At 47.2% G+C, this 12394-nt stretch overlaps 1 protein-coding gene across 2 annotated transcripts in view; it reads right to left on the minus strand.

The window, feature by feature from the left end:
- Window positions 1-12394, minus strand: part of LOC117185689 (diacylglycerol kinase 1-like) — a 34555-nt gene that overhangs the window by 15710 nt on the left and 6451 nt on the right. For both annotated transcript variants that reach the window (XM_033397895.1, XM_033397896.1), the window contains exons 3-5: window positions 1144-1342; window positions 826-1008; window positions 578-763 (exon numbers count right to left, since the gene is read on the minus strand). In XM_033397895.1, the coding sequence (XP_033253786.1) occupies window positions 578-763; window positions 826-1008; window positions 1144-1342 (568 nt within the window). The remainder of the gene's footprint in view (window positions 1-577; window positions 764-825; window positions 1009-1143; window positions 1343-12394) is intronic.

The raw sequence follows: 12394 nt of genomic DNA on the forward strand, positions 1-12394 counted from the left end.
GTCTCGCAATAAATGTTAATTTAACGCAGGCCCGAGCATCCCATTTTACGAGTAGCGCCAGTGCCCGCGCCAGCGCCAGTTCGTGAAATGCAAAAATGTTTCTAATTGGGCGTTGATTTACGACACGATCCCTGAGACAAGAGAAGTTCCTTGGCTCCATAGTATTGGGGGGGAGCTGAGTCCGGATGAGGGTCTGCTTTCCGCCAAGTTCTGTGCCCCGTTCGGTTCCGTGCTCCCTGGTCCCGTGCTCTCTGCTCTCTGCTCGCTGCTCCTTCCTCCATAATTTATGAACTCCTGAATTAGTGAAAAGTCCGCGCTGGCTTCCTTCCGCGCTGCTGTCTGCTCTAAGGGTCCCGCGGTCCCCTAATTAGCAAGTTCACGAAAAACTTAACTAAGCAAATAAATGTACAGCAACGTGACTGCAGTCCCTGGCCGCATCACACGCTGATTGCACAATGGGCGCCTTAATTGGAAAGCGGCTCTCGTCGCCCGCTTGCACATGTTAATCAAAATTTGGCAAGACAAAAGGACAAAAGAAGCGGCGTTCGGGAGGGGTCAAAAGCTAATTAATACTCACTATCAATTTTGCAATTAACGGAATTGCTGCTCTTCTTCGAGGAATTGCGCGACATTTGCGAGTGGTTCGTCTGGGAGTGCGAGGGACTCGAGTCCACGGAGCGGCGGGACGGATTGCTCGCCTGGAACATGCTGGGACCGCTGGCCAGAGGACTGGGCGTCACCGTCAGAATCGGATGAACGCTGCCTGTTGGGAAAGTCACGACAACGGAGTCATATGGATGTCGCTCCGCTCTGGGACCTACTCACCCGTCTTGCTGGGATCGTGCGAGAGATGTCCGCCCAGCGAGTGCTGTAATTTGTCGGTGATGCCATGTATTTTATCCACGAAGCTGATGCGTGCCTGGGTCTGGACCTCGCCTCCGCCTCCACTCCCGCCTGCACTGCACTGCGGCATCAGATCCGCAATGCTATTGATGCTCGGAATGGAGCCTAATTACGACCAGGATATGCGAGAGACGGAATGATGGGAAGCCGAGAGAAATGTTGCGCAATTATTCACAGACACACATGAGACTGCAGATGGGATGGGATGGAATGGGTATGGATGTGGGAAGAAGCTCTTACCCTTCGTATGGGACGTGACGGGTGCACAGGCAGCCGTACTGCTGATGGCGGCCATTTGATTGAGGGCCTTCCCGTGCATCTGGGCCTGGGTGACAGTCGGCTTGAGGAAGGAAATAAACAAATGCTTGGCCAGGTCCAGCGGCGCCTCGCAGTCGAGGAATGCGTCCAGGAAGCGCTTGAACCCATCGAAATCGATGTCCTGCGAAAGAGTTGAAAAATAAGTTTGGCTCATCCACTGATTTATGGCGGTTCCTGCAACGTCCGTCGCTGCTTCGTTTTGCCCGCTTTAATAAGCCATTATAGTACACGATTTTTCGATTTTCGGTGGGAGTTTTTCCACCCGTTTTCCCCACACCCCACACCCCTTCCCCAACAACACCAACGCTAGACTCGTATATGTGTATGTATTTTCGCCAAGCCATTCACAAGTGACAAGCTCAAGTGTGTGCAAAACCCTCCAGTCAGGAATAGTCAGTTCTTTCTCGCTCCCTGGCAAATGTTTGCCAGCATCTTCTTTTAGCCAACTTTTACGAGCGGTATCGGGTTGAAAATGTAGTGGAGTGACTGGTGGTGGGAGTGGCAGAGCGGCTGCTTATGCAACATAATATGTTGACGTTGTTAAGGCGAGGAACACTTTGCAGTTGGCTCCAATAAAAGGCTCCCATATCTCATCATGTTTTATTGTCAAGACGAGAAAGAGCCCAGGCTATTGCTGGTAACGGAGCGTATGATTAATATTCCCTTCTTGACACATTCACTGGCGGATCTTCTCTGCCATTTAGCGGAATTTTCTGCAATAAACTATTAATTTCTCTTCTGCTCTCAGATTGAAATTTGATGAAAGTTACCACTTTATTATCCCCCCTTTGATGTCCATAATAATGCCTAATTTGAGCGGTAATTTTCCCCTTCAACCTGGACAAATATTGCCCAATGTACTCGTGTGCTCTTTGAATTCATAATTCCTTGGCAACCATTTTATTTACATTTGTCCGGCACGCACTTTTACACGCTGAAAAACAAAAGTTCCCATAAATAGGAGCCCTGTCTGTCCACTTCTGCCGTACGTGCCGGGGAATGTCCCCGAAGGATCTCCCGCCTCTTCTTTATTTGCCATCCGAGGCAAGGTGGGCCAGTTCAAGTACCCAGTCTCTGGGCATTGGGCCAGTTGTTATGAATGCAGAACAGAACCTGGACAAATATGGGGATCGGAGCAAATTACGTGTCAACACCACGTGTAATGTCAATACACTGACAGCTACGTCGCGATGCTGGAATCAGCAACGCCCTGGGAATGGACAGGGGGTTTTAAGAGTGCCAACGGGGCTTGGATATGGGGATGACATTGATAGACGCCGACTGGCACTGACATTGATAGACGTTTCATTAGCAGGTTGCACACGCACAAAGTCGCTCTCTGGATTTTACAGTCTACAGTCTGTTCCGGGGATAACTGCTAATCAAGACCCACAGACAGGGGTATTAAATGCGTAACACGATAATCAGATTAGGGGATACCAGCAGCAATAGAAATAGTAGCGGCTATCCACTGAAATATCTTCCCTCATTATCAGACCCATCTAATGCTTCTATCCAGCAACGGCTTTCACTTTTCATCGCTTTAAATTTCGAAACATAAAACAACTTCAATGATGGCTGTGGGCGAAGCTGAGAGCCAAAGTGAGTCGAGGTTTTGTTTTACACAGCCACTGTCCTGCTGTCCAGCTGCTGCTGCTGCTTCTGCTGCTGCTGAGCGTAGCTATTATGAGACCAAATACAAGAAAATGGAAATTTATACTCATGTTGGTGGCGGCAACAGCAGCCAGCAGCCAGCATCCAGTAACTAGGCGGAGCAGCACGAGCACTAGCTGCTGGTAATAGCAACAATAGGTCCGAAAGCAAACTGGTTGAGGCAGTCGAGCGCAAATGGCAACGACATACCCAAGTGGAGCTACATGGTCACATACGATCCTAAACAAAAGCACACACACACACACAGTTACACATAAATTACAACACTCTCGCATACAGGCACTATAATAATGGCGCGAATTGCGTTAGCAAAATTTATTTAAGCAGCGAACAGGGGAGCCTCTTACTACCCTCTCTCTCTCTCTCTTTGTCTTTCTCTCTCGCTCCCCCACTCTCTTTATTCCCTTCGCTGCTATCTCCATACATGTGACAGTGCGTTGCTATGTGTGAGCGCGTGGCCTAATGAATAAATATTCAAGACCATTTTGGGCGTTCGGTGCGGTGCGGTGCGTATGCATGATATTCATTACATTCGCTAATCACACATACGCACACATGAGCACATGTGCTACATGAGAGATGTTCGGTTCAGGCACCCAATTGGCACCCAACTCTAGCGAATGGGAACTAGGGACTGGGGAATGGGGGGTTGGAGTGGGAATCTAATCTGTGCTCTGCATTCATTATGCATTGCATACTTTCGAGCATAAATGATGCACACTCCCCTCAGGACGAGAGAAGGAAAGAAGTTCCCCCATGCTATCATGTTACATTTTTATGGAAAGCATTCTTTTGGCAGAACATCTAATGACAGACTGCAATGGCAATCGCTCCAACCTGAGAAAGGACTCTTAATTAACTTAATTGGACTCCACCCACATCGATACCTAAAAACCCGACACCGACTTCGACTTCGATATCGACCTAAGTCCAAAGTTGAGCGCGAAAAAACCTGGTACACATACTCGTAAGCTGCTTTTCCCGTCCCGTACTGAAAGCTCAATTCATTTCAGTCGTTGAAATATTTACAGGAATTACATTCGCTCAGGAAAATTCCTAGCAACAGAAAAGGACGGCGGAACAGCAAACAGGGAGCGATGAAAGTAGATGTACAGCTGCAGTGGCAACCGCGTTGTGAAGCGAATTCCATGTGCAGAGCTAAAATGTTCCTTCCGCTTCAATGGCAGCGTTCAGGGCGGATCGGGTGGGGCTTTGGGGAGATGAAAACTTAATTATACTTTTTCCAATTCGTTACGCTTCGAAAAGAGAAAAAAACGATGATATACCGGAGCAGATAGCGTAGCTAAAATATCGGGAATTTGGGATTTCAATTGCGGTTCGAACTTGCATGTTTTGCATATGGCTATTGCAATGAAAAACGAGGGGGAACGTTGTGAGTTGCTGCGGACACCGCAACTCTACAGTTATACCCGATACTTAGTCAGTATGGCTCTCCTCCGGCAGACGCCGCTAATATTAAACGACACGACAAAGAGTGCGTGCGAGAGAGACAGAAAATCAGTCTGAGCGTGACGTCGGGCGCTGCGTAGCCAGTGCAAATTGATTTGTTCCTTTTGGGTATAAAAATGATCCGATGTGATCCAGATTCAGCAATCTGATAGATATGGTCATTATCTATGATTCTGCGTTTTTAGTATTCTCGAATGTGCAATATTGTGGATGCAACAGATTTTCGTCCTTTGTGTGGGCGGAAGGGGGTGGGGCGAAATTCTGAGATATACGTTTTATAGCGAGATCTAACAGAAGTGCGGATACCAAATTTGGTTACTCTAGCCTTAATAGTCTCTGAGATTTGTTGATGCCCTAGATTTTCGTCCTTGGCGGACTGCGGAATCTGAATTGGATCGTATTATTATTAAAGCCAGCATCAAGAAAACAATTTCATTTTTTCTCGCCCTGTCTCTCTCTAACACACACGTAGCATAGGCGGCTTTGCTTAGAGTAAAACATTAGCGCCAAGATCTCAGAGACTATAAAAGCTAGAGCAACCAAATTTGGTATCCACACTCCTAATATATCGGACCGAGACGAGTTTGTTTCAAAATTTCGCCACACCCCCTTCCGCCCCCGCAAAGGACGAAAATCTGGGGATTTTCAAAAATCTCAGAGACTATTAAGGCTAGAGTAACCAAATTTGGTATCCGCACTCCTGTTAGATCTTACTATAAAACGTGTATCTCAAAATTTCGCCCCGACCCTTTCCGCAAAGGACGAAAATCTGTTGCATCCACAATATTGCACATTCGAGAAAACTAAAAACGCAGAATCATAGATAATGACCATATCTATCAGATTGCTGAATCTGGATCAGATCAGATCATTTTTATAGCCAATAGGAACAAATCAATTTGCAGTGGCTACGCAGCGCCCGACGTCACGCTCAGACTGATTTTCTGTCTCTCTCGCACGCACTCTTTGTCGTATCGTTTAATATTAGCGGCGTCTGCCGGAGGAGAGCCATACTGACTTAGTATCGGGTATAACCGTAGAGTTGCGGTGTCCGCAGCAACTCACAACGTTCCCCTCGTTTTATTTCTGCGCCGAGTTTTATTTAATTCGAAATAATTAGTCGGCCGATTGGGGATAAAAAACATTATCTCCACATAAAATTTGGTGACCCCGACGTGATCTCTGAGTTGCAGTGTCAATTAATAATCATTCGCGATCGACATTCGTTAGCCCTAGCAAATTTTCGGCGGTTAAGCACAATTCGGTTCTAAAACACACTTACATACACCTACATACACGCATTGCTGGCTATTAATTTCTCTGTCGCGACAATTCGGTCAGTGCAGTGCGGTAGGCAGTGCAGCGAACTCACTAATACACACAAGCGGAGTACAAAGCGGAATCGGACAGCTCGCACAGCCGCACAGCTAAAGGCATTAGCTGTAATCCCTTTGCTTGCGGTTCCCACGTTTATACGTATACAGGGTGTCTTTTTTGGTCGTGCTGAGTGACTCTTTTAAAACCTCAACATGGCAGCACCTGAGCCTACCAATTTCGCGAACGCAGCAATGCCGAGTGATGTAGATTTCTACAAGCACAAGGCCGAGTCCATCACGCGCCAACTAAAGGCCATGGATCGCTTTCTCACCAAGGAAGAGCTTGCCGAGTTAGATGAGGCAGAACTTCAAGCTCGCTTAGAGCAAATCGAGCGAATGAAATCGGATTTCGATGCCGCTCAAACGAGCCTTGAACGGCTGGATTTCCTGCAGTTAGCCCATGATGCCCGGCTGGACTTTTCGAATGTTTATGTCAAGGTTAGGTCCAGGCTGTCGCGGGAGTTGATGGCTGCTCGCACGGTAAATGTTGCCAATTCAACGGCTCGGCATACTCTCGAGGGGAATTCGTCGTTGTTCGCCTATAATAGTATAGGCCGTTCTCGAATGCCCGAATTGCAGCTTCCGCGATTCGGTGGGAACTACATGGATTGGCCAGAATTCCACTCGATGTTCTCGACAATGGTGCACAAAGACCATCGTATACCAATCATCGAAAAATTCCAATATCTTCGTGGATGTCTAGATGGTGCTGCGCTGGATACGATTCGTTCCTTGGAACTTTCTGAGGAGAATTACGACAAGGCGTTGAATTTACTAATGTTGCGATTCGATAATAAACTGTTACATTTTCAGGCACACGTCAAGGCTATTTTCGGGCTGCAAGGGGTGGAGAAGGGCTCGGCTATCGGCTTGCGCGCGCTCAGCGACAAAATCAATTCGCACTTGCGTGCACTTCAGACCTTGGCGACCCCGCAGGAGATATCCGCTGGGTTGCTGATCTTCATCATAGGCACGAAATTGGACCACAAGACCAAGGAGAAATGGGAAGAGAACTTGCCGACGTCAGGATTGCCTCGGTGGTCAAGCATGGCCTCATTCTTGGAAGCAAGATGTCGGATGCTGGAAAATTTGGGATCGGCTATGGTAACAATTCCTAGCCAGCAGGTGGGAGAAGACAAACCTGTCACCCTTATCACCTCCAGTAACGACCATCCTAACCCCATATGTAACCATTGCAATTCCTCCGAGCATTACATATCTAGATGTCAGGAATTCCTGAATCTCTCTGCGTTTGAACGATACAAAGAAGCAAAGAAGAGCCGCTTGTGTTTGAACTGCCTCAACAAAGGCCATGAATTGCAGAGGTGCAGGTCAGGACTTTGCAGGCATTGCCAGGCCAAACATCACACGCTACTCCACATTCCATCGGGAACTGGTGCTTCATCTTCCTCTTCACCGGCCGAGGAATCGATCCAGCAAGAGGCCGCGACTGTGCTTCTAGCAAGCGGGTGTTCCAGCCCTCCCCCCTCGATCCAGAAATCTCAGCCTAGCCAGAACGTGTTGCTACCTACTGCCATCGACCATGTAACAGATCGTTATGGAGCACTTATCCCATGTCGTGCCATTTTGGATTCTGCATCACAGGCAAACTTTGTAACATCTAGACTTGCTGATCAGTTGCAGTTGGATCATCGCTCGTCTTATGTTCACATCTCTGGAATCGGAGATTCTATTCTACCTTTGAGCAAGTCTGTACATATAGTTGTACAATCCCAGGACGCAAGCTATCGAGCTTCCTTCGCTGCAATTGTCACCAGCTCAATTACGGAAATGCAGCCTAACTTCGGCGTAGACGCAAAGGATTGGCCAATGCCGAATAATCTAAAACTAGCTGATCCTAATTTCTCCAAGCCCCAACGTATCGATCTGTTGATAGGTTCTGGTTTGTTCTTCAATTTAATGTGCGTCGGACAGATTCGACTATCAGCCCAATTTCCAACATTGCAGGAGACAAAACTTGGTTGGATAGTATCAGGAAGCATTGATAGCTCGGAGAATAAGCGTGCAGCTTTAGCCGCTTTTGAAAATTCCTCGTGCATCTCTATTGACGATTTTCGACCCACAACGCTGGAGTACCAAAACTTAGAGCAGCAATGCAGGAAGCAGCTGCTCGAGTGCCAGGTGCAAGTGGAAAAACTGCGATCGGAGAATCAGGAACTGCAGCGCGAACTTTTCCATATATTAAAAACCTACATATCCACGCTAAATGAAATTAAACTTTCAACAATTTCTACATTGCCAAATTTCCTGCCATTCTATGCAATTACAGAGGTTCCCGATGATCAAGACGTAATCACGACAAGCCGCCTTCGTAAAGAAGCGCCGATTGCTGCGTTCGACGATCATCCTAGCGTAGCCGCCAGCTGCGCCCAAGCAAGCATCTTCAAGAAGGCCGTTGGAAAAATAGCGGTTCTGCCCCTTCAGGATGGATCTGTTGAAAGCCTTTGCCTTCCAACAGGGGGTGAATGTTCGGAGCAGAACCCAGCCGATTAGCTGCTTGCCAAATAGCACCTAATTCTTGGCCCTCAGCCGCTTATTTTGTTTGTTACTTATGTCTATGTCACTCATTTGTTTGTTAAAGCGATCGGAGCGGCAATGTAAAGGGCAGGCAAGCCACACTTGCAATTTGGATGTCACGCATTAAAGAACATATCGTAATTATACCCGATACTCAAAATGAGTATTGGGGTATATTAGATTTGTGGTAAAAGTGGATGTGTGTAACGTCCAGAAGGAATCGTTTCCGACCCCATAAAGTATATAAATTCTTGATCAGCATTAATAGCCGAGTCGATTGAGTCATGTCTGTCTGTCCGTCTGTCCGTCCGTCCGTCTGTCCGTCTGTCCGTCCCCTTCAGCGCCTAGTGCTCAAAGACTATAAGAGCTAGAGCAACGATGTTTTGGATCCAGACTTCTGTGATATGTCACTGCTACAAAAATATTTCAAAACTTCGCCCCGCCCACTTCCGCCCCCACAAAGGACGAAAATCTGTGGCATCCACAATTTTAAAGATATGAGAAAACCAATTGTAGAGAATGACCATATCTTTAAGACTGCGGAATCTGAATTGGATCGTATTATTATTATAGCCAGCATCAAGAAAACAATTTCATTTTTTCTCGCCCTGTCTCTCTCTAACACACACGTAGCATAGGCGTCTTTGCTTAGAGTAAAACATTAGCGCCAAGATCTCAGAGACTATAAAAGCTAGAGCAACCAAATTTGGTGTCCACACTCCTAATATATCGGACCTAGACGAGTTTGTTTCAAAATTTCGCCACACCCCCTTCCGCCCCCGCAAAGGACGAAAATCTGGGGATATTCAAAAATCTCAGAGACTATTAAGGCTAGAGTAACCAAATTTGGTATCCGCACTCCTGTTAGATCTTACTATAAAACGTGTATCTCAAAATTTCGCCCCGACCCTTTCCGCAAAGGACGAAAATCTGTTGCATCCACAATATTGCACATTCGAGAAAACTAAAAACGCAGAATCATAGATAATGACCATATCTATCAGATTGCTGAATCTGGATCAGATCAGATCATTTTTATAGCCAATAGGAACAAATCAATTTGCAGTGGCTACGCAGCGCCCGACGTCACGCTCAGACTGATTTTCTGTCTCTCTCGCACGCACTCTTTGTCGTGTCGTTTAATATTAGCGGCGTCTGCCGGAGGAGAGCCATACTGACTTAGTATCGGGTATAACCGTAGAGTTGCGGTGTCCGCAGCAACTCACAATGTTCCCCTCGTTTTATTTCTGCGCCGAGTTTTATTTAATTCGAAATAATTAGTCGGCCGATTGGGGATAAAAAACATTATCTCCACATAAAATTTGGTGACCCCGACGTGATCTCTGAGTTGCAGTGTCAATTAATAATCATTCGCGATCGACATTCGTTAGCCCTAGCAAATTTTCGGCGGTTAAGCACAATTCGGTGCTAAAACACACTTACATACACCTACATACACGCATTGCTGGCTATTAATTTCTCTGTCGCGACAATTCGGTCAGTGCAGTGCGGTAGGCAGTGCAGCGAACTCACTAATACACACAAGCGGAGTACAAAGCGGAATCGGACAGCTCGCACAGCCGCACAGCTAAAGGCATTAGCTGTAATCCCTTTGCTTGCGGTTCCCACGTTTATACGTATACAGGGTGTCTTTTTTGGTCGTGCTGAGTGACTCTTTTAAAACCTCAACATGGCAGCACCTGAGCCTACCAATTTCGCGAACGCAGCAATGCCGAGTGATGTAGATTTCTACAAGCACAAGGCCGAGTCCATCGCGCGCCAACTAAAGGCCCGATCCATGGCCTTCCTCACCAAGGAAGAGCTTGCCGAGTTAGATGAGGCAGAACTTCAAGCTCGCTTAGAGCAAATCGAGCGAATGAATGCGGATTTCGATGCCGCTCAAACGAGCCTTGAAAGGCTGGATTTCCTGCAGTTAGCCCATGATGCCCGGCTGGACTTTTCGAATGTTTATGTCAAGGTTAGGTCCAGGCTGTCGCGGGAGTTGATGGCTGCTCGCACGGTAAATGTTGCCAATTCAACGGCTCGGCATACTCTCGAGGGGAATTCGTCGTTGTTCGCCTATAATAGTATAGGCCGTTCTCGAATGCCCGAATTGCAGCTTCCGCGATTCGGTGGGAACTACATGGATTGGCCAGAATTCCACTCGATGTTCTCGACAATGGTGCACAAAGACCATCGTATACCAATCATCGAAAAATTCCAATATCTTCGTGGATGTCTAGATGGTGCTGCGCTGGATACGATTCGTTCCTTGGAACTTTCTGAGGAGAATTACGACAAGGCGTTGAATTTACTAATGTTGCGATTCGATAATAAACTGTTACATTTTCAGGCACACGTCAAGGCTATTTTCGGGCTGCAAGGGGTGGAGAAGGGCTCGGCTATCGGCTTGCGCGCGCTCAGCGACAAAATCAATTCGCACTTGCGTGCTCTTCAGACCTTGGCGACCCCGCAGGAGATATCCGATGGGTTGCTGATCTTCATCATAGGCACGAAATTGGACCACAAGACCAAGGAGAAATGGGAAGAGAACTTGCCGACGTCAGGATTGCCTCGGTGGTCAAGCATGGCCTCATTCTTGGAAGCAAGATGTCGGATGCTGGAAAATTTGGGATCGGCTATGGTAACAATTCCTAGCCAGCAGGTGGGAGAAGACAAACCTGTCACCCTTATCACCTCCAGTAACGACCATCCTAACCCCATATGTAACCATTGCAATTCCTCCGAGCATTACATATCTAGATGTCAGGAATTCCTGAATCTCTCTGCGTTTGAACGATACAAAGAAGCAAAGAAGAGCCGCTTGTGTTTGAACTGCCTCAACAAAGGCCATGAATTGCAGAGGTGCAGGTCAGGACTTTGCAGGCATTGCCAGGCCAAACATCACACGCTACTCCACATTCCATCGGGAACTGGTGCTTCATCTTCCTCTTCACCGGCCGAGGAATCGATCCAGCAAGAGGCCGCGACTGTGCTTCTAGCAAGCGGGTGTTCTAGCCCTCCCCCCTCGATCCAGAAATCTCAGCCTAGCCAGAACGTGTTGCTACCTACTGCCATCGACCATGTAACAGATCGTTATGGAGCACTTATCCCATGTCGTGCCATTTTGGATTCTGCATCACAGGCAAACTTTGTAACATCTAGACTTGCTGATCAGTTGCAGTTGGATCATCGCTCGTCTTATGTTCACATCTCTGGAATCGGAGATTCCATTCTACCTTCGAGCAAGTCTGTACATCCCAGGACGCAAGCTATCGAGCTTCCTTCGCTGCAATTGTCACCAACTCAATTACGGAAATGCAGCCTAACTTCGGCGTAGACGCAAAGGATTGGCCAATGCCGAATAATCTAAAACTAGCTGATCCTAATTTCTCCAAGCCCCAACGTATCGATCTGTTGATAGGTTCTGGTTTGTTCTTCGATTTAATGTGCGTCGGACAGATTCGACTATCAGCCCAATTGCCAACATTGCAGGAGACAAAACTTGGTTGGATAGTATCAGGAAGCATTGATAGCTCGGAGAATAAGCGTGCAGCTTTAGCCGCTTTTGAAAATTCCTCGTGCATCTCTATTGACGATTTTCGACCCACAACGCTGGAGTACCAAAACTTAGAGCAGCAATGCAGGAAGCAGCTGCTCGAGTGCCAGGTGCAAGTGGAAAAACTGCGATCGGAGAATCAGGAACTGAAGCGCGAACTTTTCCATATATTAAAAACCTACATATCCACGCTAAATGAAATTCAACTTTCAACAATTTCTACATTGCCAAATTTCCTGCCATTCTATGCAATTACAGAGGTTCCCGATGATCAAGACGTAATCACGACAAGCCGCCTTCGTAAAGAAGCGCCGATTGCTGCGTTCGACGATCATCCTAGCGTAGCCGCCAGCTGCGCCCAAGCAAGCATCTTCAAGAGGGCCGTTGGAAAAATAGCGGTTCTGCCCCTTCAGGATGGATCTGTTGAAAGCCTTTGCCTTTGCCAACGGGGGGTGAATGTTCGGAGCAGAACCCAGCCGATTAGCTGCTTGCCAAATATCACCTAATTCTTGGCCCTCAGCCGCTTATTTTGTTTGTTACTTATGTCTATGTCACT

Source organism: Drosophila miranda (genome assembly GCF_003369915.1).
Source record: "Drosophila miranda strain MSH22 chromosome Y unlocalized genomic scaffold, D.miranda_PacBio2.1 Contig_Y2_pilon, whole genome shotgun sequence".
Classification (NCBI taxonomy): domain Eukaryota; kingdom Metazoa; phylum Arthropoda; class Insecta; order Diptera; family Drosophilidae; genus Drosophila; species Drosophila miranda.